Source organism: Mercenaria mercenaria, chromosome 16, assembly GCF_021730395.1.
Source record: "Mercenaria mercenaria strain notata chromosome 16, MADL_Memer_1, whole genome shotgun sequence".
Classification (NCBI taxonomy): Eukaryota; Metazoa; Mollusca; class Bivalvia; order Venerida; family Veneridae; genus Mercenaria; species Mercenaria mercenaria.
Window position 1 is genome coordinate 58,975,883 of NC_069376.1, and position 26,409 is coordinate 59,002,291.

General features: G+C 36.1%; 1 protein-coding gene across 4 annotated transcripts; it reads left to right on the plus strand.

Moving 5' to 3' along the window:
• The first annotated feature begins 599 nt into the window (after nt 1-599).
• On the plus strand, nt 600-26,109 carry LOC123539726 (extracellular serine/threonine protein CG31145-like). 4 transcript variants are annotated; one of them, XM_045324458.2, is made up of 14 exons: nt 600-758; nt 3,787-3,875; nt 5,271-5,389; nt 9,488-9,654; nt 11,597-11,754; nt 12,115-12,264; nt 14,342-14,469; nt 15,493-15,571; nt 16,230-16,322; nt 17,699-17,811; nt 19,771-19,924; nt 22,843-22,979; nt 23,258-23,339; nt 24,283-26,109. In XM_045324458.2, exons 4-14 carry the CDS (start codon nt 9,508-9,510, stop codon nt 24,566-24,568), a joined length of 1,527 nt encoding a protein of 508 aa, XP_045180393.1. In that variant the 5' UTR covers nt 600-758; nt 3,787-3,875; nt 5,271-5,389; nt 9,488-9,507; the 3' UTR covers nt 24,569-26,109. The 4 variants fall into 4 exon arrangements, with proteins under 4 accessions (XP_045180393.1, XP_045180395.1, XP_045180394.1 ...); XM_045324460.2 differs by lacking the exon at nt 600-758 and adding an exon at nt 2,369-2,387; XM_045324459.2 differs by lacking the exon at nt 600-758 and having other exon boundaries at nt 3,593-3,875.
• The last annotated feature ends 300 nt before the right edge of the window (nt 26,110-26,409 follow it).

A 26,409-nucleotide genomic window follows, 5' to 3' on the forward strand; every position in this document is an offset into this window, starting at 1 on the left:
AAATCAATAATCGGATTTTGTAAATCTGAATCAACGACAATGGTTTCTTATCTACAGCTGGACAGATACACTCGTCCTCGTTTGTATATCGTTTAAAATATTCTAACTAGTAAAGATCTTGACTTGACAAACACATTTTTTATACAAAACTTGTTATAATTATCTTTCAGTGAAACAAAGTTCTTTCGGAAATTTAAAAGGTGAATTTTTTCGAGTATGCGTCTACCCTTACAAACATAATGCGAAAACAAGTGTGTTGTTTAAGATCTTACGATAAAGGAAAACAACTGGCCCAGCGGGCATTGTTTATATTTTGTATCTTAGGACCATGTAAACTATAATCTTGTGGCAGAGATTTTTTTAAAATGATAAATGACTGGTTAAAAATGATATAAAAAGCTTTATATAATAACTGAGCTAAAAGCATATCAAAAGCATTAATTCATTTCACGAAAAATAAAATCAACATCCTTTTACTGTGTAACCATTTCATTTATACAACATATATAAAGCACATTAAAAAGCTACATGAAGAAACCAATATGTTTAGCCTTTAGCTTGTCGGGTTTAAACGTCGTACAAAATAGTAACAGCGGTCTATACATTCATTCAAAGGCTTTAACAGTCATCCGTAAATAGTTAAAGTGGTTAAACATTTTAGACGCATTTCTGCACATAATAATTGTGGGATAGTAATTACAGTAAAACACAGTTTAACAAGAAAGATCAAATAGAAAGCTCAGTAAAGACTTGTCGAGGTAAGTTAAATATAATTTACTTATACTCTTCAATTTAATATTTAAGTATAATGTTATACATGTGCATTGTATAATTATAATATCATTGACATGTCATGTGTGATGTTGCATATGCATTTAAGTGGTTAATCTAAGATGTAAAATAAGATGTGACACCACCACCACAAACTGTATATGTACGTTTACAAACTGCTTAAAGGTATTTTATGTTAACGCGGATGTACTATTTATTTACCCTGTCAACTCTCTGGTAGTGTGGATTAGGCCAAGGTATTATTGATTTGGTTCACTATTTACGGGTATTTGTATTAAGCGATTAATGGCTTAAGGTTGTGAAACCGTAATGACATTCGGTAATTTCCGTGTTATTACGTATTCTTGTCTCTTCAGACTGAAATTACCGATTGTAATTACGGGCAGTCTAAAACCTTAAAATGCGTTACACAATGTTAAAATATAATTAAACTCATCGAGTATTATTGACATTTTCATGGTTGAAGATACATGTATATAGAAAATATTCGACGTGGTAACCTTACATCTGTATATATACACTTTTATATTGTCCTGTTTAAGTATTTACCATTTGTTGGCAAACAAAATTAAAACATGACTTTCACAGCATACTTCCTGCATATACCATATATTAGTTTGTTTTGCTGAGTTTAACGTCACAATTATAGGTCATGTGGCGACTTTCCAGCTTTGATTATGGAGGAAGACCCTAGGTGCCCCTCCGTGCATTATTTCATCACAAACGGGCACCTGGGTAGATCCACCGACCTTCCGTAAGTCAGCTGGATGGATTCCTCAATTGAAGAATTCAACGTCCCGAGTGAGACTCGAACCCACATCGATGAGAGACAACTGATGCAAATGCTATATATAGACTTACTAAATGATGTAATTTGACCTTAGTAGGACGACTAATTTTTGCCACATTTTTATCTTTTACAATATTTATTTTTATTGAGTGTGCAGTATGTACATATCAGCCTCTTGACCAAGCAAAATACCGCCTAGAAAATATATTGATAGAGACTGTCATGTCGCAACTGGCCACCCCTTTCTGTTTTTCAATTTTAAAGCCTCTAACTTCTAGCTTTTTAACTTGTGCATGTGACAAAGTAGTTGTGGGAGGTTGACCATACCGTGTTTTGACCCCAGAACGGACAGTGATTTATAACTGACATAATTATGTCTAGATGACATGCACAAGGACGTTAAATGAATAAGTTACAGAAACAGAAAGGGTTGTGGTACATTTTTGATATCTGCAAAAGATGAAAAAAATGGTAATTTCGAGGTGTATGTGTACGTGGTTAAGCGTTTCCATTAAAATTATAAATTAAGCAATAGGTTCGCTAGACGTAAATAAACACGGTTTTAGTGACAAAATAAAGTCTTACAATTATTTTTTCAAACGTTTATATCTTAATTTGGTAAAATATTAATTCCTGGATGTAAGAAGAACAAACACTTGTCTATAGAAATCTGCTTAGTTGATACTTTTAGTACTGCCAGTATATGTGTTAAGTATCTAATACAGCTTTGGATGTGTAATACGAGCTTCGGATATATGTGTGTCGCGGCGTGTTGTGTTTCACTGGGTACGGATTTTCTCGCACTGTGAGCAACTATAATATTATAAAAGGTTTTTCAACGGATTTCGTGCATTTTCTTTATGTATGAACGACCAACTTTTCTCAGTTTAATCCAATCGCATGCAAAAATATAAACCAGGTTTAAACATCTTTAAGATATTAAACAAAGTCTTGGTTCATAAGTGGAAGATTTTGCTTTCAATTCAGTTCATTTTGTAGGCACGTGTGGTACTAGCAATTGTCAAATCGTGTAGCTGAATAAACATGTTTAAATAAAACTGGGCCAAGTTACCTCGACATGTTCGGTTTGTAACTAGGCTAGTTGAAAAACAACATATAAAACCATATTGCTTTTTCTAACATGTTTTGAGGCAATTTCCTTAACTAACCACAACATGGAACATAAGGTAGTAATAAACCAGTGTGAAGGTCATTTTTCATCATTTTAGTTACACGAAATTCCTTAAATATCAGGGAGTAGATTTTTTTTTGTAACTGTTACAGACGTAAATTACCTTTTGTAAATTATTTTTGCAAAGTCAGACTACTTGGACAACTTACATAGTAATAGACAGTTAAGATAATTTTATCAGGGGTAGAAATATTTTGAATATCTTCAGACAAGTTCTTGACCAAAAACGTTATAGTTAAAAAAATAGAAATGAAAGCGGGAAAAATAGTGTAGTGGTAGATAATGACCATTTTTTCTATATGAGCATGTTTTAGATTGAATGTTTATACGCTTCGCCCATACCCCTTCCAATATGTTTACAATATCTCCTATATTTACTTAAAGTGCCTTTATGAACATTCTCACAAGTTCACAAAATTATACATATTAAAATTTCTACATCGAGTATCGCTATGATATCATTTTATCTATTATACAACTTCAACAATGCTGTGCAATAGCATGAATACAGTACAGTACAGTACAGTACAGTACAGTGCAGTGCATTGTAAGGTTTCAGAAAGCAATGATGCAGTAAATATTATTGTGAAAAAAGAATTGAGCAGTGCTTTATGGCGTTGATTTATATTTTATAACTATTTATAGTTATTGATTCCCTTTTTAAAGCTTGACATATTTTCAGAGACAAGTCCCTTTAAAGCTTGTTTCATTAGTCATCCGAGTGCAAATCTTTGCCCCTCATTAACATGAGTTAATACTGACATTTCTATACCACAGCATTACTGCCATTATTAGCTATTGGGTTTTACCGCCAATGTTCAGTCTTGTATTTAGTTCAGTGTTTTATGTCTTTATATGTGCTTATAGGAACATTACGGAGATTTGCATTCCTTAATGGCGCCCAGTAGCCTTGGATATAACATCTAGTCATTTAACAATGTGTATTTGTTTGTTGGCGTGTTTAATAGACAATGTATTGATGTTCTAAGGATTCATGTATTGATGTTTTCAGGAAGGATATAGATCGATACGCTCTGATCGTGCGGCAACTGACTTTGGTACCAGACAAAACAATATTCACACAACAAACAGACACATTAGGTTTGTATAATAACATCATTTTTTTTATTATCAGTAACTTCTTTTATGGGAATTATTAATGTCCGGTAGGGAATTCAAGTTTTTCAGCTTTAATTAAGTGTCAGATTTGCAAATGGGACTGAAGTGCATTTTTGTATATGCTAGAATTCAAGTTTCTATAGGCTTTCAGTTAATGAGTAAAATTCTTTTAAGTGGCTCTGGCGTAGTGACGTATAGATGCAAACACATTGGCTATAGCTTTATCAGAGGGGTTGAACAAATGTTATTTGAGCGATGAATTTTACGTAGAAACTGTCAGAATTTCATCAGTTATAACATGTTGTCTTAACAGATTTTCTTTCCTAATTCTTGTATTACTGCAACCCGGAGTGTTCTAGTGACCTTTTTTCCATGTATAGAGTTTTGAATACGCTTTCATGTCTAGACAATCACGTTCTATATCATTTATCTGGGTTTTGTTTTGTACTGTTTTTTTTCTTGTCATTTTCCTACGTGTTTAATTGTAAGTAAAAAGCTAGATTCATATGCAAAATTTTACAAGAACATTCGTAACCTGTAGAACTATATGCCTTGTGTGACACCCCGTTTTTTTTTGGATAGATCTTTTATTACTACACGTACAATAACACCTTAACCGCCATTACCTTCTAGAAATGTCTCATATATAATTTTGGTGTCAGTATCGTTTACATTTTTTGTTTGAAGTTATTGGATGTTACAGTGGAATCAATATTCCTTGAAATTAATACACTTATGATGTTGTGAAAAACAAACATTATCGTTTAAAAGCGATATTGAAAACACAGTCGTAGTCAAGATTTATCTTATAATTTAAATTAAATTAATTAAATTAATATTTCGAATTTGACTCATTTGTACAATTTAGTGTACAATTTATATGAAAAATAAACAAGTTAAACAATATTCATATTAAATTTATAATGATTTGAAGATTTGAATATTAGAAATTTACACTGGGACACAGTCTGCCTTACTTTGATTATCATTTGAGCCGTGCCATGAGAAAACCAACATAGTGGTTTTGCGACCAGCATGGATCCAGACCAGCCTGCGCATCCGCGCAGTCTGGTCAGGATCCATGCTGTTCGCTAACAGTTTCTCCAATTCCAATAGGCTTTAAAAGCGAACAGCATGGAGCCTGACCAGACTGCGCGGATGCGCAGGCTGGTCTGGATCCATGCTGGTCGCACACCCACTATGTTGGTTTTCCCATGGCACGGCTCATTTATGGATTATCAATGTTCCTTTTGATATTCAAGCTTTAGTTAACATAATACCGTTAAGTGCCGTTGGTCTATATTGTATTGAAATGTTTCACAGTTGATGATATGTTATAATATACAAGTCATAATAATTCTATTTTATTCTGTTCAGGTTGTTTGTTTTGATGGATTGGTGTGGTGGCCTTTTCTATATCTGAAGAGAATAATATATAGATCATGAATGTAATCAGCAATTATCAAACCTAGGTTACTTGCAGTGAGGATTTGCAGGTACATCATAGTTTGTTTATATCTAATAGTATTTTGATGCTCTATGTTTTACAAAGTTACACGATATGGGACTTGATCACTAAAAAGAGGAGCATTTGTGTACGTAGCCGATTAGTTCACTCGATAGAGCATTCACCCAGTAAGCGAGGGGATTGCCTCGGTAGCCTATAGTGGTAGAGCGCCCGCTTCGAATGCGAGAGGTCGTGTGTTCGATCCCTGGCCGTTTCATACTAAAGACGTAAATAAATAGTACTGGTAGGTTCATCGCATGGTGCTCAGCATTAAGAGGATGGTGCTAGGACTGGTCAGCCCAGTGTCAGTATAATATGACTGGGTTAGGTATCATGTCACATATTTACGGTGTGTGCAGACAGGCCATCTAACTGTACACCACTATAACAATCCGCCATACCCCTCGTTAACTATAGGTTTAATATTTGTTTAACTTCTGTCAAGTGATCTGATATATAATTACCAAATCATCTGTCTCCTATCTTAAAACAACACATTGCAAGTAACATAACGCAGTATATTACTAACATATAAATTCGCTCAACACAGGATCTCACCAGTCTATTCACAAAATTCACAAGAAATAGATTTATAAACTAAAGAATTCAGTCATTAACAGTAAAAACTAGATGTGTCTCCACAGGACACATTGTGTTCCTGTCACTGTACGGTCCATTTGTTACAACCTGATCATGCCAGACGAAATATACATTCATATTACCTTGGGGTGGGTTGTCAGTGGTGGGGTTGGGGTGCCTGTCCGGGGTTGGAAGGGGTGTATGGGCAATATAAATCATCATCAACAAACGCAAGATAAAAGAAACTGAAAGAGCTTTTTTGTGTTGTTTGCATCGTAAATAAAACAACAGGTGTACAACTTCACCATTCTCGCAAACCAGATGTCTACCATGGTACCCCGTCTCGGGTACCATGTCGAACATCTGATGAATGAGAATGAACTTCACATGCTGAGCAATATTTTATTAAGTTAAAGGACCCCAGACGCACTACTATACATACAAAACTGTTAAATGTACCACTAATTTTATGTTTAATTACCCTAGAGCAAGTGCTTTTTGCGAAATACAGACGGACGGACATCCGGACGAACGAATTTTATTTCTGTGTCCATCTCTTGATAGATGATATTATGAAATGCATTTTTCTGTGCTTTTGTGACTTTTTAAAACGGACTTGTTATTAAGTGAATAACACATTATAACAGCATTATTAAGTTTGATCTTAATTTCAAATGCTAATTGTTAACACATCGTGACGAAAGTATTGATACATTCGGTAATTTTAGAATATGTATAAAACAAGGAAAGATCAGAGATATTTTCATTAAGTAACCGCGTGGCTTAAGGGCATACGCATAAATAAGGATAAAAATCTAGCGCGAATTTTCCTCTACATTACCGTGATAAATTAATTATACACTTTAACCACTTGATTGTTTTTATAATGTACATCCTTAATGTAATTATTAGCTCAATGGGTGAAAGGAAGAGCACGGTCTTTACATTTAAATACAGCTTTATCCTTCAGGGTTGTAATTGCTTAATCAATGAATCAATGTATATGCTGTTAGACTGCTAGATATTATTTACAAAAAAGGAAAGAGGAAACACTCACACGCACACCTAATAAATGATGGTTTTCGGGCAGCAGACAAATATTGTGAATCTGTTATTGTTCTGGCCTAAGACCACAGTTATTTTTACTATATGTTCTATATAGGCACTGGACACTATAGCAATTTTGCATGCATTCCAACCCCCATAAAAATACCTGAACTCAACAGAACTATTCAAGAGAAAAAAATCCAGCCACAGTAAACATTGGGTTGACCTGCTCTTTTTTCCACCATTTTGAACCAAATCACATGCGTATGAAGAATACTCTCTAGATGGCCGCAAACAGGCAAAACAGTCATGTTATGCATATTCTGACACTCTCATTCTGCCAAATTGTATATGTACCTACTATGTCGTATCTCCTCTATTAAATCATGCCATTTATTGCAGGTCTTTCACTCAAAAATTCACCAATATTCACCGTCAAACAAAGGAACTATTTTCCGCGTAACCACTTCCGTATTGAGGGTCAACCAAGGGCAAATAACTGTGGTATTGTGCCTATTTTAATGCGCCAGTATAAGAAATAAATTACTTTCAAGTTGTATCTATTTCAGTTTTACATATTTAAAATTCTCGAAGAAACAACAAAATAAACGTGTTTTGTGTCTAAGAAAATTTAAGACTTTACCGTGTAGAATTACAGTGTTAGTTCGGATACATAAATTCAACCGTCTGTACGGTTTTAGATAATGAATAACACTTTCTATCACTACGAGTGGACGCAGTCAAAAGCAGCAACACCCATAGAATGATTGAGAAACATTTCTGCCCCCACCCCCACCCTACCCCTCGCACCCACCTCCAATGCAGTCTGCAGGGCTTTGTCAGCGACAGACTAACGGTCACTTTTTAGCAAAGTCTGAGATTTTACAGTGCCTTGCCTTCAGTCAAATGTCTACGAAGATTTAACAGTTTTAGTGAGTATATTTACTGAAATAAAAAGCCACGTTTAAATACTTTGGCCTAGTACAAATCTCTGTTTAAAATCTGCCTTACAGGGAAGAACATCTTACTCTACTTATTGTTATATCATTCAGAAGGGAATAATTCACATTTCACTTAAACCTCATCCGTGATTATAACGTGCATTCGTTTCAACCGTTTTTCTAAAAGGATTTTTAGATAGTGTATTAATTCTTATTTTGCGTTTCTGTAGATTAAAGTATTTATTTTAAGTACGCTTTGGAGTTCTTGCATTTGATTTGAATCCTTACGCCAAAGTGGAATTAGATTCGAAGATTCATATGGAAAACCGGAGCTGTCTGCTATGTTTCAGTTTGGTAAATGGCATATATATCTCCATATATTGGTTGCCATATTATTCTATGTTGACATATCGTTATGCATCCTTTAAAACGTAGATTTTCTATTGTATTATTATATGTACTACGAATTGTCATTATATAATGTATTTTCCTCATTATATTTTGTAGATGTGTCATTATATTTAGTGGATATTTCATTATACGACGTACTTTCTTCATTACATTATGTAGATTTGTTATGGTGTTCAACGGAATTATCTTTATATGATGCACTTTCTTCGTTATATTATGTAGCTTTTTCATGGTATTTAACAGAATTATCATTTGATGTACATCCTTTATTATATTATGTAGATTTGTCATTATGCTGTATGTTGTAGAATAATCGTTATAGTATGTACATTCTTTTTTTACATTAATTATAGTTATATAACACACAGTTATCAGAACATTGTGTAGATTTGTCATTATTTGATGTATTTTGTGCTTTGTTATAGGATTAGATTATATTTCTGGTGTCCATGCATATGTAAAGCCCTGGAGGGACTTGATGTTAAATGTGTTCGTTATAGGTTTATAGAATGTGTCAAACTTTTTTAATAGGGAATCGATCCTATCAATTTTCGTCGCGGATCGATCCCTCTACGGTATCATGCGACTTAATGAACGAGATATGCTATCGAATCAAAAAATTGTGTACTTCCGGCACGTGCACAGAGTGTCTGACTTCGGATTTGTTTTAAGAATACGCTTTTTCCTTGTGCCTAATAAGCGTTCACATAACTTGCCCGAACCGAAACGTCTTGCACATCAGTACAAATATGTGCAGTGTTGTTTTTTATTCCAAAATCTACTTTTAAATTGATACAAACAAGCTGATGGACTGTAATGACTGAAAAGAAAACGAACGACTAAAGCGGTAAACACGAGTTATTTCCCGTCAAGACTGAAAATATCATAATCTTCGACACTACTCAATATGAGGGATGAAGTTAGAGGGCGTTACCGTGTGTTGTGTTGTTGCCTTATGGGATGAGTTGAAGTCGGATCGATTCCCGATTGAGGCTGTGCCTTATTTCATATTAGATACTATTCACAGATTGTTCTGTCTTTTTTTAGTAATTCAATGAGATATTTTTGTCTCAAACTTTTAGTCACAGCTATATTTATAATTGTTTCAGGAAAACAGTTGGTATGTAGCATGAAGCACAAAGCACGAATAGTTGTAGCGTCTATTATTGTTTTCACTACTGTGGTGACCATTTTATTGTTGGCCGAGCTGTCTTCCAGCGACGATGATCTGAGATACTATGACACGAAGTTAGGTTCCTTGCAAGGTCATTTTGAGGTAATTGTTCCCGTGTTTATATACCGAATGTGCCTAATTAATGAAACAAACCTTTTTTTGCATCGAGTAGTCATATGATGTTTTTATTTCAGTGTGTTTTACTTATCGTGTCCTATTCTTTCATAACAATGTTTTCTTGAATAGAATAAACCTATTATCAGCTATAAATCAATGACAAGTTCTGCCACACAGGTATAGTACCAGCCATAAAAATGGTTCCCAATTCTATCTTAATTTCTTTTTGCGTATGACCATGATGATATCTTTGTGTGTTATTCATTATATTGTCTTACCTTTAAAGAAGACTAGAATACTAAATGTTCATGATTGCATACATAATAGTTGTAACAGAATAGATATTTCATTACCATTAATAACTTTTTTCCCAGAGAAAGTATCTACGCTTCCGGTCGCCGGACGCCTAGTCTCTGTTGCTGTTAACAGAGAGTATTTTGGATTTTCGGCTGCATATGCTGCAAATATTTTAAAATTCCGTCTGGATATATCTCTGTAGGTTTGTCCTCGTATACAAACTTATGTCTGCGATGAGCTGAGAGAATTACATCCGCAAAATAACGTTGCTTGGCAACCGCTAGCACTGTCTTCTGTTCCTCGTGGGTAGACCTGGCTGTGAATAGCTGAAATTTAGACTGCCCCACGCAGAATCTACGAAATAAAGAAGAGTGCGTGAAACATAATGCAAAAGCGATAGTTTTGTCCTTTATATTTCTATAACATTATATCATTCGAGATCCAGCATATTTCTCATACAATGAAATATTGCTATTGAGAATACCTTTAGGGTTTTAAAGAACTTCCATATATATTCATATTTTACCTGAATTAATGGAACATCCGAATACCCGTCTTTGTTTGAATCGTGTGGCCAGTCTCTCCCCAAACCCTACACAAATACACTGTCAGTTTTAACATTTTAGACAAGGATTTAGGTAGAAAATACGACTGACTGGTCCTGACGACCTGTATTTGCTGTGATTGTAATATCTATTTTACTGAGTCACATCTAATGCATAACTTGGATGTACTGAACATAAATACCTGCATGTTTATTTCATCTTGTACTTACACCGGCAGTACTTTTTGCCGCCCACAATTTAGTTATTAAACGAAGGTTAGTTAACTAAACCGATGTTCCATCGACCCGCAAGTAACTGAAAACCTTCACACATATACAAGAGCTGTATATCGAATGACTTCAGACATACCGTCATAAAAAAGTCGCCAAGACAAGAGCAAACTCTAGGCCTTTCGATTTATCAGCTGCACAACTTGCATGACTATTCTTGTTGAAGTTCATTTTACATCTTATTCAATAAACACACACATCATTCACGCAAACTTGAACAAAAGCCTGTATTTTGATATTTTGAAACTTTTAAATAAGTTAACATTAAACATGGGTTTATTTGTATTGAAAGTTATGAATTTACATTCAGTAAATAACAATTTTGACTGTGTGCCGCCACATTAAAAAAATTACTAGTTTTCCGGACTATTACATCTGAAATAAATCCCAAATAAAATATATGAAATAATTTGTCAAACGCTGTAAAACATTTCTTTTTATTCAACAAATGCAGCGAGTCAAACATCTGTACACAGTTGTACAATTATCTTTACATGCATCATTCACCGATCATAAACTTCCGATTTGAATGGCATTTTAAAATCATAATGAATTGTCAAGTGAAGCACAAAAAATCTTCTTCTTCTTCTTCTTCTTCCGGCGATGTACATAAATCCCACTTTGGGGCATTTTCGTACAATGAACACAGTTATGCATGCTTATAACAGAACTATTACCAGACTCTAAGCTAGCGGTCCGGTGGTCGTAAGCGTAGCTACTGTCCTTTTTAGAGGTGCCCTTATTGTCCCTTTAACACAAGATAATGCTATCAAAATTTAAAATCATTTTGTACAGGATGCGCTTGGACTGCGAAAGTTCAGTAAAAGGCCGGATCTTAGCCTGAAAAATATAGATGACGTCAAAGATCATCTTTACAGTAACAGCAGGGGAGATAACTCACGTGAGAAGACTTTAGCAAACCTAACAGTAATGTTTGACGAAACTGTGGAAAGGTACATAAGATTTTTTTTTCACAAGTATTTTATTTGCATACCATTGAAAACGGGAACATTTTATTTTTATACGTCGTTGTAGGTAGATTTTGATTAAAACGACTTTATAGCGAATCCAAAATTTTTAACAGCACGTACTTTTTTCGGTATTTCGATGGAAGTCTTAAATATACATTTCTTGGAAATCATCTTGTCTGTTTTTCGAAAGAATGATATATTTTTTGTCTAAGTTTAATATATTATATGAATAATCTCGGATTCAATAAAATAAATGCATATTTTTTTTGGCAGTTATATGGTAAAAGCCTTTTGTTTTTATTTTTAAGATACCAATTTGTTTTTGCATCTATTTCAATGAAGGTTGCTTGAAAAGCTAGAACTGTTCAGTAGATTTGGCTACACAAAGGAGTCGCTACGAGAGACAAAATTCAGCGAGATGGTCTTGAAGCTTGGTAGACGTTCAAGGGAAAGATCCAAGCTCCTCCTCCCACTAGACACATGGAAACTGTCGTAAATACTAAATGCATTTTTTTCCTTAATAATAATACGTTTGTGATTTATTCTATTTCGTAGTAGGGTATATTGTAAAGTTATGAAATATTTACGTTAAGACAAGTGTACAGAAATCAGAAATACATAATCAGGACACGCGGCCTATTTCACATAATTCGATATGATTTTGAAAATGATGTCCTAAATTCAATGTTATACCGTAACTATAGTCAGGTTCTACGAAAACCCGACTATGTTAAAAGAATCTTCGTAAAAATGAATCACCCTGCACTTAAGTTCTAACTTTGTCCTAAGTAGCCTTCGTGAAGCGGGTCCCTGCATTTCGAAATTAAAACAAATAATGACTGAAGTTTTATATATAAAGCTAACTTTCTTAAAGACCTAATACCTTCTTGAATCCGTTATTTTACTTTAATAATTGAATATATTTCAGGGTTCCTTTTAAGAGTGGCAAACATTGTTTAGATTTCGTAGAATAAAGGTTTTGAAAATGCCATGATAGCTATATACATGTATTAAATATCCTTAAAAGGACATGCCCCCTACTGATCAATAAAACCCCGTATCGAGTGGACGTATTATGTGTGTCTTCTATTTGTCTGTACATGCGCCTGTCTGTTCAAACGTCTGTTATCAATTTCGTTCCCGCTCAGTAATTTGGGAATGCGTTGAGGTATGGTCCAAAAACTTGGTGTACATATTGTTCATAGACAGTACATGAACACTATTGACTAGGAGGCCAGTAGGTTAAAGGTCAAGGCCAAACAGCGACTATTAATACAAAGATCGTTTCCGTTTAACAACTTATGAATGTTTTGGCCTATAATCCTCAAACATGATATAAGAGGTCTGGTGGGTAAAGGTAAAGGTAAAGGTGACATTGACTGTAGTGCAAAAACCGTTTCAGCGCAATATTTCCTTGACCTTCAATTCTCAAAGTTGGCAGTAATTTTGCCCCTTTTCTATGCATATCCATAATGCTTTATATATTGTCAGTGGATCAAAAGTAAAGGTCACAGTGACCGTTTATACAAAAAACCGTTTCTCCTCAGTATCTTGAGAATGCATTGACATGCAGCCCCACAAACATTGTAGGCTCTTGCCCATGAATGACCTCTATTGATTTAGATACCAGTGTGTCAAAGAAATGCAAAGAAGTGCCATGACTGTTATTACAAACAATTTCTGCTCAATGTCTTGAGAAACCCTTGCCCTGTGAGTCTGTTACTTGTGAAGCACGTTGTCAATGGGCAGTGGGTGACCCTTAGGGATTTTGCCTGCATAATTATGGTGAAAGGTGAAGATAACACTGACTGTGGAAGTACAGGAAAGAGGTTTTAATACAAGCTTTTAGCTTACTCCTCAGTCCTGTCACATTAATATATGTTCGTATGAAATGCATATTTGGAAAATAAATATATTGTTTAAACCAACACTGACTGTTAATACAAACAATTTCCTCTCAGTAGTGTGAGAGTGATTTGACCTACGATCCTAACACTTTACAGGTACATTTCCAGTTGGAAATAAAGAACCGTTTTGATTCAGGTCAGATTGTCAAACATCAAGGTCACAGTGACTTTGGTACAGTATCATATGCCCCTCAAACTTGGTAGGAACATTGGTTATAGGCAGTGAATAACACCTAGTGATTTTTGGACAATGCATCTCGAGGTCAGCGTGTCAAAGGTCAAGGTCACAGTCACTTTTGGTGCAGAAACATATGTCTCTCAAACTTAGAAGTGATCAGATAGATGTATTATTTAATGGTGCCGATCACCCATCCGTGTGTTTGCAATTTAGCTTCCACACAATAACTTTAGAATACTTTGACCTATGATTCTAAGACTTGGTAGGCATATCACTGTAGGCAAATTACGCTCCGCTCAGTGGTGCGGCTGTTTCATATTTAGACATTGCGCAAAACTCGCTTAAAGCTATTTTAAATTCCTTCTTGTTTACTAAAACTAACAACAGAAAGGTTCTTTTCAGTTCTGGGGAAACTGACATAAAGATACCCATTTAAAGCAACAAGTGAACACCATTTTCATAATTAAATGTTTTGTATTTGCAGAGACAAAAGAACGAGCAACTATTATAAATTTCACCATAACGTTCGGGCTGGAGCCCTCTATGATCCTTTAGACCCATCCATAGAAGGACTGCTGTATGACATGGAAACAGACGAGTTTGATTCTATCGGTAAGTGCACGTTGGAAGCCAGTCGCGAGCGTTTTCTTCGCTTCGCTCGCGACTAAAATAGAGATCGATCCATCTACAACTGCCTGTTTCGCGATATTTTCCAAAATTTGTTTACTTTAGAGTGTGAGATTTGCGCAAATCAAATCATTGACGTCCGTTTATAGGGCGGATTGTTTTTCGGGGCCCAGAGATATGAACAAAAGCTAGTGCATACATATGTAATTAGTAACATAAAATGTCAGAGTTGAAATTACTGAGTATTAGAGAAAATTACATGCTATGATATATATGCCATTAGCTTTAATCGGCTTAATTATCTATACTTCTATAATTGTAGTGGCTGCTTATGCTCTACTTAGTCCAGGATATAATTATTGATCGTTGGAAAATATATTTACATGCATTAGAATACAAATGCAAGTAATTATCTTGTATATTTATATAATGCTAGTAATCAGTACATTTATGAAGTAGAACTGAGCATTTTATGATTTGCCTTTAGCCTGCTGGCGGCAAGTGATTATGCCTTTACGATCAGTGCAGACCAAGATCAGCCAGCACATCATGGTCTACACTGCTCGCTGTTCAGTCGGTCAATTTTCAGTAAACCCCTTTGATAAACAAGTGATACTGTCCAAATTGGCCCCATGTGGTTCTGGGACGATCTGTGTATGAAAAGAATTGGAACCACTGCCTTACCCTTGCATGATCGTAAGAGGCGACTAATAGGGTCTTTAACATTTGGTTTTGCTGTAACTCTGTGATTCCAGCAGGTATGCAAATTTTGATTCCATACCTCCTGTTTTTATTTCGATGTAATATACTGTGTTGGTGCGCCGTAAAACCCAAATAAATAAATAATCTGTCCAAATTGAAAGTTGGACCAATCCATTATAGAAATTTAGCAAGGTAAGGGTTAGAATACATTGCATGATTTTGTACTAGTAGTGTGGACCTAAGAAATATATTTGTACATGAATGAAATTTTTCTTTGAAAGAGAGTCTGACATGTTTCACTTACAGAGATGATGGAGAGAGGAACAGAGCTGAAGTTATTGGTGAGGTTTAGAGGAGGAACAAAGGCGGTCTTCAAACCAATGCGGTAACCCATTTACTGCATTTGATCATGATAGACTAATTATGTGCTAGTTAGTTTGTACTAATTTATTTTGGCTTAACTGTGATGGAAGCTTAAAGCTTACCTGAACCATTCTCAAGTCCGCTTCCTGAGAAATCATGGTCATGACTCATGACTCCAATGGGGCCCGAACCCACGACCTTTGGGTTGAGCGGCCGATACCTTTACAACTAGACTACCGGTCCCATTATGTGCTATTTAAGGACACCGCAATTACTATACTGGTCAAGTTCATTTGTGCATTTATCATCGGTTCTCAGCAGTGTACCCGGTTAACTATCAGCTGCACCTTGATACTCATTTAATACACTAACTCACTAAATGAGTCGATGCCCAACATCAGTCAATCTTCTGCTGTGATCCAACTTCCCGGGCGATCAAATGCCTGCCATAAACTTTAGAATGGACGGAAACATTATTTAGACTAAAATGCATATTCCTTACCATATTTTTGTTTTACTTATTGCATGTGGGTGCGGGGGTCGGGGATGTATAGGGACGGGAAGATGGGTGTAGCGGCTTATGTACAAGGCATTCAAGAATGGTATAAAATCTGAAGTCCTGTTAAACCTCCTTGCAACAATAATACAAAAGTACATGTATTATATAACGTTATTTTCAGATGGGGAAGAGACTACGAAACTTTGCCGAACCACTTTTATTTCAACGACTATGAAAGACATAACGCTGAGATTGCTGCGTTCCATTTAGACAGGTATTTCTTCCATTAATGTTTCTATAGAATTTGTCATTGAAATAACATCAATTTAACACTTACACGTGCATGAATTTGCACGTGCATGAATACATTCAGAAGTGTGTGATATAAACAATTTAGAGTAAAATCATATTTTTTCCTAAATGAATGAAGTTCATGTTATATAATTGTCTTACAGGAAGTTAGAAATATTTGAGCCGCACCATGAGAAAACTAACATAGTGCGTTTGCGACCAGCATGGATCCAGTCCAGCCTGCGCATCCGCGCAGTCTGTTCAGAATCCATGCTGTTCGCTTTCAAAGCCTATTGCAATCAGAGAAACTGTTAGCGAACAGCATAGATCCTGACCAGACTGCGCAGGCTGGTCTGGATCCATGCTGGTCGCAAATGCACTATGTTGGTTTTCTCATGGCGCAGCTCATTTTCATTCCTGTTATGATAATGCTAACATTAACTTTGCTATTTTTGTTTACCACCCTTTAACTGCTCTAAATGATTTCGCATTTACCACAGACCCTGAAGTTGCAGCTATTGACTTATTCGCTGTATTGTTACGATCATCTTTATTTCAAAAAACACTCCAAGAGACTGTAACATTGTAATTCATCAATCCATTGTCATGTTTGTTAACCCTTATGCTGGACGCGATATCGATTGACTCTGCATTTGCGACCAGTGTAGATCATAATCAGCCTGCACATCCGTACAGTCTGATCATGGTCTGCACTGTTCGCCATTCTGTCAATATTTTTTTGGTTAGCACCCCTTTTAACAGTAAATGGTACTGTCCAAATTGAAAGATGGTCAAGTTCATTATAGAAATTTAGCAGGGTTATGGTTAACAATGAGTAAGACTGCTAACTAATGTGTCTACTTTAAAGTGTTCGCAATAAATGCCATAATTATACAATACCGGAAGTGCTACTTCTCGACCTACTTCAAAAATGTAACATAATTAATTAGGCGCATACTTCTTATGTTCAAAAAAAGTTAAAGAAGCATGCTTGCATATTTGTATCAGATATGAGAATATTAAGAACAGATAGCAATGTCTATTTGAAAATACATAAATCAGTGTAACTAAATTCAAAACGTTGTTTTTTCAGGAAGAAATAAAGTACTGACAAATTAGTTGCTATTCCAAATCAACATTTTATTGCGTTGCTATCGTTTTTAAAAAAAGAGTTTTAACATATTCTACTGATTAAACGTGTTTTTTAAATGATATCTCTCTGTGTCGCATTGTTTGTACTTGTACAGTTACTAAGAAAGGGAAGTATTTTCCCTGTAACATAAATCTACAGGCCTGTCCGACAGGCTGTAACTTTTGTTCTAGTGCGAAATAACAATTTTATATCTAATGACTTTTCAGGCTTCTAGGCTTTTATCGTGTTCCTCCAGTAACTGGACGTCTGGTGAATATGACCAAAGAGATTTTTCTTCTTGCTGAAAGGAAATTAAAAAAGACATTTTATGTTTCACCAGGTAGGTCATGGATATCTAGGCTATATCTAATGACATTGTTTTTTCACTGATTTATTTGAATTACCAGTAAATCAAGACCATACTGAGGTGATAAAAGAAGTTTTCATGAGATAAAGTAAGATTCGTTAATAAAGCCAGTCTGTTATTTTGTTATAAATCATATTTCCGAATCGAATCCTGCAGGTACATCCATAAGCTTTAACCTTTAATTATACGCCCGTTTGGGAAAAAACGGGATGTAGTGCGTCTGTCCGTTCTTCTTATTTCGCATCCGGGGCATGACTTAATATCCGTTCAGGGTCTAAACTTTAATCTTAGCATATTAGTAGGTGACGATGAGACGATGTACACAGCATCTGAACCGGGTCGGCAGGTCACAAATTGAGCTCAAGTATTGAGTTTAAAATAGGCATACAGGTTAGGTGGCGATGAGACAGTATATACAACGCATGAACCATTTCGGTAGGTCAAAGGTCTAAGTGAACAGTGAACTGAAACATCAAGCCCGTGCGTTATATTTCGTTTCTTGAGCATCATATAACCATTCAAGATTTTGCCTTTAAACTAGGCATACAGGACGATGTGCAGATTACATAAACTGGAGTGGTAGGCCAAAGGTCTAGGTGTAAGCATGGTCAAATGTGTCCGTGAAGCATATCTTAATAGCCATTCCAGTTATTTACTTCAAACTTGGCATAAAGTTAGGTGGCAATGAAACGATACGCAGAGCTCATGATATGAGTCGTTAGGCCAGATCAGATCTGTCCTTGATATTTCTTTTCCGGAGCGTAACGTAAAAATATTCAAACTTCGCATATAGTAGGTGGCGATGCGACAATATGAGAGCTTATTAACCGGGTTGGTAGGTCAAAGATTATTCGAGGTATTTTAAATTGGGAATATAGGTTGGTTGTCATTAGATAATACTGCAGTAATTGACATAACTCACCCCCACTCCCATCCCCCATCTCCCCAAAACACCATATAAAACGTCATTTTGTACTAAAATTGATATCTAAACTACATTTATCGTCAAATGTACATGACTGTAATCTTCGCCGCCCATTGTTTTACTATCTATCTATTGGCTTCCTAGTTATTCGTATATACTTAGAATGTTTAGTTAGAAAAATACAATGGAAATCCCATGTTACTGGATATGGAAATTACATGTTAAGGACGCATTTACTCTTTGGTGTAGTTTTTCATCATTTAAATAGTTTTACATAAAAGGAACAATAATGGCAGACTATAAAATGAGTCCAAAACTATATTAACTTTTTAGTTTATTAACGTTTCGGCCTTATGGCCTTTATCAAAATGATAAATACCGAGAAATTCTCTACATCATGGCGTCTCACAATATAACAACAATTTAAATACAAAACACACCGGAACTGAGTTAACGTTATTAAACGACAACGTCATGTCCCGCTAAAAATCTAAAAAGATTTACAGTCCATAGAGAATGTTCGTGTATAAAAGTACATAACTAGAATTGTTTTCAATAAAAATTGCAGAAGCATTTCAATACCAGAAGAGTCCCATGTTAATTACGGGACACGGTATAGAATTTTAATCAGTACACTTTCACCATAGGATAATGTAAGTATATATACCACAGATATATTACAAGAAACATGCAAAGGCAAACAAATATATCCACTAAAGTTTGCGCTTATTAACTTTCCCTGAAAGCTTTTTACAAATATATCAAACCGAAATTTTAGTATGGAAGCACTGACTTCACTTTTTCAGTATAGCGTGGAAAGGTAATTTGACGAAAGTCCCTACTTGAATGAATGGAACAACATACTTCTAGTCAAGCTGTGTTGAGCCGTATATGTCGCAGATCAAATATTCACCTCCCCTATACATAGTGGTAATACTTTTACTAGTTTACTTTTTGTAACAACACATGCAAGAATCTACTGTACCTAAATATGTATATTTTTCCAGTGGGAAACCTTTGCTTCTATGGCGAATGTTCCTATTACTGTGATAGTCGACATTCATTTTGCGGTAATGTTGATATGATTGAGGGATCACTCATGGTATGGCTGCCCGAACCACCTGACGGTGATAGAGATCGTTGGAAGAGTCCTTATAGAAGGTAACTCTATTATTATAACTGATTACTCAAAGATAAAGACTCCAGCTGCTAGTCGAGAGGCTGGAAGTGTGTTACCTAGATAGACAATGTTTTCCGTGAAAAATGATAGACGACAATATGTCTGACGTCGATTGTTCTCCTTTTAAGAGTCGTATGGGGAAGTTGACAGTAACCCATTGGGAACAAGGAAGTCTTTGTACATGAGTTATATAATTGTGAGTTAATCGACAATTCTAAACTTAACTGAATAGCATCAACTTGTCGCGTGAACCGAAATCGATAAAAACAAACAGACGATAATTTGAGGATTCATATCGCTTGTTGCAATGAGTTTAATGGCGGTTTGGTGTCCAGGTGTATGAGTGTTTCGCACATTCCCAACGTATGCATTTCAAAGGTGGAGGATACACTCATCCTTCCCTGGACCCTAGGATACACTCATCCTTCCCTGGACCCTAGGATACACTCATCCTTCCCTGACCCTAGGATACACTCGTCCTTCCCTGGACCCTAGGATACACTCATCCTTCCCTGGACCCTAAGGATACACTCATCCTTCCCTGGACTCTAGGATACACTCATCCTTACCTGGATCCTAGGATACACTCATCCTTCCTTGGACCCTAGGATACATTCATCCTTCCCTGGACCCTAGGATACATTCATCCTTCCCTGGATCCTAGGATACACTCATCCTTCCCTGGATCCTAGGATACTCTCATCCTTCCATGGACCCTATGGATACACATCCTTCCCTGGACCCTATGGATACACTCATCCTTCCCTGGACCCTATGGATACACATCCTTCCCTGGACCCTAGGATACACTCATCCTTCCCTGGATCCTAGGATACACTCATCCTTCCCTGGACCCTATGGATGCACATCCTTCCCTGGACCCTAGGATACACTCAACCTTCCCTGGATCCTAGGATACACTCATCCTTCCCTGGACCCTATGGATACACATCCTTCCCTGGACCCTAGGATACACTCATCCTTCCCTGGACCCTATGGATACACATCCTTCCCTGGACCCTAAGGATACACTCATCCTTCCCTGGAGCCTATGGATACACTCATCCTTCCCTGGACCATGGGGATACACTCATCCTTCCCTGGACCCTAGGATACATTCATCCTTCCCTGTACCCTAGGTGGAGGATACACTCATCCTTCCCTGGACCCTAGGATACACTCATCCTTCCCTGGACCCTAGGATACACTCGTCCTTCTCTGAACCCTAGGATACATTCATCCTTCCCTGGACCCTAGGGATACATTCATCCTTCCCTGGACCCTAGGGATACACTCATCCTTCCCTGGACCCTATGGATACACTCATCCTTCCCTGGACCCTATGGATACACTCATCCTTCCCTGGACTCTAGGGATACACTCATCCTTCCCTGGACTCTAGGATTACACTCATCCTTCCCTGGACCCTAGGATACACTCATCCTTCCCTGGATCCTAGGTGGAGGATACATTCATCCTTTCCTGGATCCTAGGTGGAGGATACACTCATCCTTCCCTGGACTCTAGGGATACACTCATCCTTCCCTGGACACTAGGGATACACTCATCCTTCCCTGGACCCTAGGTGGATGATACACTCATCCTTCCCTGGCCCCTAGGATACACTCATCCTTCCTTGGACCCTAGGGATTTTGAGCTCAAACTTGACATTGCTAGGGCAACATTTTGAGAGTAGTGTAGAAACGGCTTGCTAAAATCTTGGACAAATATATCAGAATCATCGGCCTTACAATTCCAAATCTTGTGCGTATCATATTGAGTAACATGAATAAGCTAAAGAGTTCACTGTTCAGTTTGACTACAGTTATTTTTTCTAACTCTTTACTGGGTAAATGGACACCTCTTTAGAACTAGCCCTTTTTATGGATGATTAAATGAGGTCCATCTAAAGAAGTCCAAGTCTTGAATACTAGTAATGTATTCTAACACTCTAAGATTTTCTTTTATATAAACGAAGAAGGATTTTACCGTGTTGTCTTGTCGATTAAAACACGTTTCGCAAAATGACCTACTTTTGGCTATTCAGATTTACTCCCTTTTTACGCCTAAAAGGATTCCAGATTAGTATCCCTTCCTGGTGTAATTCGAACGTGTTAGAATGGAAATTTGTTTTAGTTTTGCGTCCTTTGCTGGCAAATAAAACACGGCTTTGAGTTCAAATGTGTAGTAATCTAATCACGAAGGCCGAATATTTCCCAGTTAGCGCATAGTTTGTATTTTGTCATTTTCAGGCAAGTAGAATATGTTCTTTAAATACTGAAGAAAGCAGTCTGGTCAATTGATTGTCATAGTTATTTCCTATTTAAACTACTTCTTTTTATAAATGCTCTACCGCAACGTTTGCTCGCAGCATACAACTGGTTTCAATTGAAACATGCGAAAAGAGAAGCCATTATACAACATGTTTGCTTGGAGGTGAACACAAATATACATGAATACATAAAACAAATAAATAAAACTGAAAAGCAAAAAGGAACAAAGTGGGACTAATCTTTGGAACCATATTGGCGACAAAACACCACTCGGGCGTTAAAGCTGGTCTAATAACGTGCTAAAAACTACACTCTTATACCCCAACATGTACTATAATTACACTAAAGTTTAAATAAAAATTTCGTCTAATCTGAATTCCTTAGACACTTACTGATGACAAAGGACCACATAAATGCTTATATCAATGTAATAAGTAATATTAACAAGACCTAACAAACCAAACTACTTGTCGGACCTATATTAACCAACAGCTTCTTCTAATTGCCACATCTATTTTAGATCTTCATTAAAACATTAATGAACTATGACCCGTTTAGGCCTGTACTGTTGGTGATGTTTGGAATACGGAAATGTATTTGTCCACTTGTATGTCTTTATTTTCCAGATCATACAGCAAGTTACGAAAAGCTGTATGGGAATCAGATGATGATTATTGCAGAAAACTTACAAAAAATCCGCCATATCTCTACAAAAGATTCATCCCTGATCTCATAGATTCTCATGTTTTTGATTTTTTGACGGGTAAGTACATTTCTACATCAGCAAACTCCTACGCAGTGATCTCCCTTGCGCGTTGCGGCAATAGAGATCTGATGCATTAGGAAATTAATAACTCTTGCAACGCTTTCACCACTATAAGGTACGAGTTGCTTCCCTTCTATCTTCAATAATAGCGCTTATCAGGTCTTCAAATATTGAAAATCACTTATATATCTATCGTAAACACACGTGTGATTTGTATCTTTCGCTTTGCGCCTTGGTTGAAAAATATTTAAAAAATTTAATGTATTTTATTCCAGGAAATATGGATAGACATCATGTAGAGGTGTTTAGGCATCTCAGAAATAAAACCTGTCCTGTCCACCTCGATAACGGAAGAGGGTAAGTTATTCATGAAAGAAAACATTGCACGTTAATCACGTGTGTAAGGAGTTGCGACTGCATATTCAGATACAGCTGAATGTAAAGTTGAAGTTCCTTAACAGCTGTGTACTTCATGACAAAACTCACCAATAGCACGCGTACTTCATTATACTCATTCTAGATCCAGTATTTTTATTCTTTACTAAGAATTTTTTAATATTTCAATTACTGTATAATATTTAAGAAATAAAAATCTATAACTCATTTTCATACGATCCGATTTGTGTTCTGATTAAAACAAATATGACTGAAAGTATTACGTTGATGCGATGATACTATTGTTTGTACGTTACAGTGATTCGACTGTTCCGTAACCCGTGCACTGAAACGCAAAACAGACATGGATGTCAATATTAGAATTATAATAGTATATAGTAGACGCAACTTGACCGCGATGGTTGACCTTAGGCTGATTATTCATATCGATTATTTCATTATAGAAATCAAGGGTGCTTAGGGTAGCCGTGTATATTTATATGGAATTAGTTTGTATACAATGCTGTATCAAAGTATATATACTTACATTTGATCAGTTAAAACCTTCCAATATACTTATTCATATTCACACAAATTTATATTTCCTTTCTCGTGCAGCTCGTGTTTTACGTACACTCCTTTTCAATAATAGGTTGTGCTTCATTATGTATTATAATACAAAGGTCAACCATCGGGGTCAAGTTGCGTCCACTTTATACACCTTTGTGATTCCTGTGTGCTTGAACTGCAAACAATAGTTTCATTCAATGAAAAAGTCACTGTTTGGGATGCACTATTTCTTAAATAACACAGACATTACTGGTTTTAGAAATTCTGTCGTTTCGCTTATAAAGTTTACATATTTTACCAAACCTAATATGCAGTAGATCATGATTCATGCGCTATTATCTGTACTCTGTTTCAGGTTTGGTAAACCCAATGTTGATGAGTTTTCTATTATAACCCCGCTACGTCAGTGTTGCCAAATAAGGAAATCCACGTTTCTGAAACTTGCTAAGCTTTATACGGGTCCAGAAAAACTGAGTGAACTTTTAGATGATTCGATGAAATCGGATCCTGTTTATCCAATACTCTTACAAGGTCATTTAAATGCCGTAGACAGGCGTGTAGTTCATATATTAAGAATCGTCGCTGAATGTGTAGATGCGGCGAAATCTCCTGACGCAGTTATAATAAATGATGGCTACTAGTGCAATGTGTAGATCCGGTGAAATGTCCTTACATCATTGTGACAAATTACGATTACAAGTACAGTGAGCGGATGTGTAGATGCGACGAAATCTTCTGACGTAGTTGTAAATGATAGCTGCTAGAATAGTGAGTAAATGTGTGTATGCGGCGGAATCTCCTAAATGATGGTTACTAGTACAGTGTGTAGATCCGATGAAATCTCTATCCATATCTCCTTTTGACAACTGACGAAAATACAAAAATGTAGTAAAGTGTGTGAATGGTGGATTCGGCGAAATCTCCTGAAGAAGTTATGTGATTGCTAGTAATGCAGTACCTGAATGAGTGGATGCGGCGAAATCCCCTGACGCAGTTATAAATGATTGCTACTAATGCAGTAACTGAATGTATGGATGCGGCTAAATCTCATGACGCAGTTATAAATGATTGCTACTGGTGCAGTGACTGAATGTGTGTATGCGGCGACATCCCCTTACGCAATTATAAATGATCGCTACTAGTACAGTGAGTGAATGTGTAGATGCCGTTTAATAATAAATGATGGTTGTTAGTGCAGTGAATGAATGTGTAGATATGGTGACTCTTGAATGATGGCTGCTGGTATAGTGAGTGAATTTGTTGAAATACGGCAAAATCTCCCGACTCACTTTTTTAGATGATGGCTACTGGTACAGTGAATGAATGTGTAGATGAGGCGAAATCTCCTATTGCGGTTTTCTTAAATGTTGGCTACTAGTGAAATGATAGTTAGTGTGTGTTATAAAATACTTCTTGTGCAAGAATCTCCCACCTATTATTGCATTAATACCGCCAACTTATAAATTTGGAAAACGGTATATATTTGTTTAAAGTTGTTCGTCCACTGATTTCATTCGATTTGTCTTTCTGACCAAATCTTGCTTTATGTACTATGAAGACGAGTTGAACTCATTATACGAGTATCTCTAATCAAGATCTGGAAATCTGTGTTTTGATTTTTTCTTATTTTCTCATCATAGTCTTCTTATGGATACATTCTTACATATTTGATTCTTGTGTCTTATAGACTTAAGCAGTTATTTACATTTCTTTTCCAGATTTATTGTTTTTCATTACTTTATAGGAATGCGGCAATGACTTACCCTTACCTTTTCTTTTTACTTAATTTTGTTTCTTCCGAAGTCATGATCCTCAGCATAACTGATCTGTTTCTTAAACTATTATTGTAATAATTCATACTTACATTGTATTCATTATTTCCTATCGATTTGTTGAACTTCTGCCGGTTTCTTTAAAGTATGACGTCTTGTGTGAAAACATGGATATACAAAATTTATATAAAAACTGCTTTTATTTATATAAAAACTGCTTTATATATATTTAATGTCCTGCATTTTGTTTTTTTCGTTTAACTACAAACTAAATAGTGTTGATACCTATCTCGGCAGATCAAGCTGTTATGGTTCAAATATTGTTGAAGTCAACAAGTCAATTGTTAATGTTGAATAAATATTATTTATTGAGACGTTGACATTTTAAATGAATAAAATGTAAGAACTAATTTTATTTGAGATAACTTTAACCATGTTATTATGTCTCCCACCACACCGGGGTGTGGGACACCTGTCTGTGTGTGTGTCTGTCTGTCACAAAGCTTTTCCGATCTTCATCAAACTTGAACTTGTGTTTGACCATACGACTTCGGCCAAGTTCGATAACTAGCCAAATCGGCCAAGACACTTCGGAATTATGGCCCTTGAACATAATTACCAACAACTACCGGTGCAGCATTATAGACCGGTTACTCCACTCCACTACCGCCTATACAGCATTGTAGACCAGTTACCACTACCGACACAGC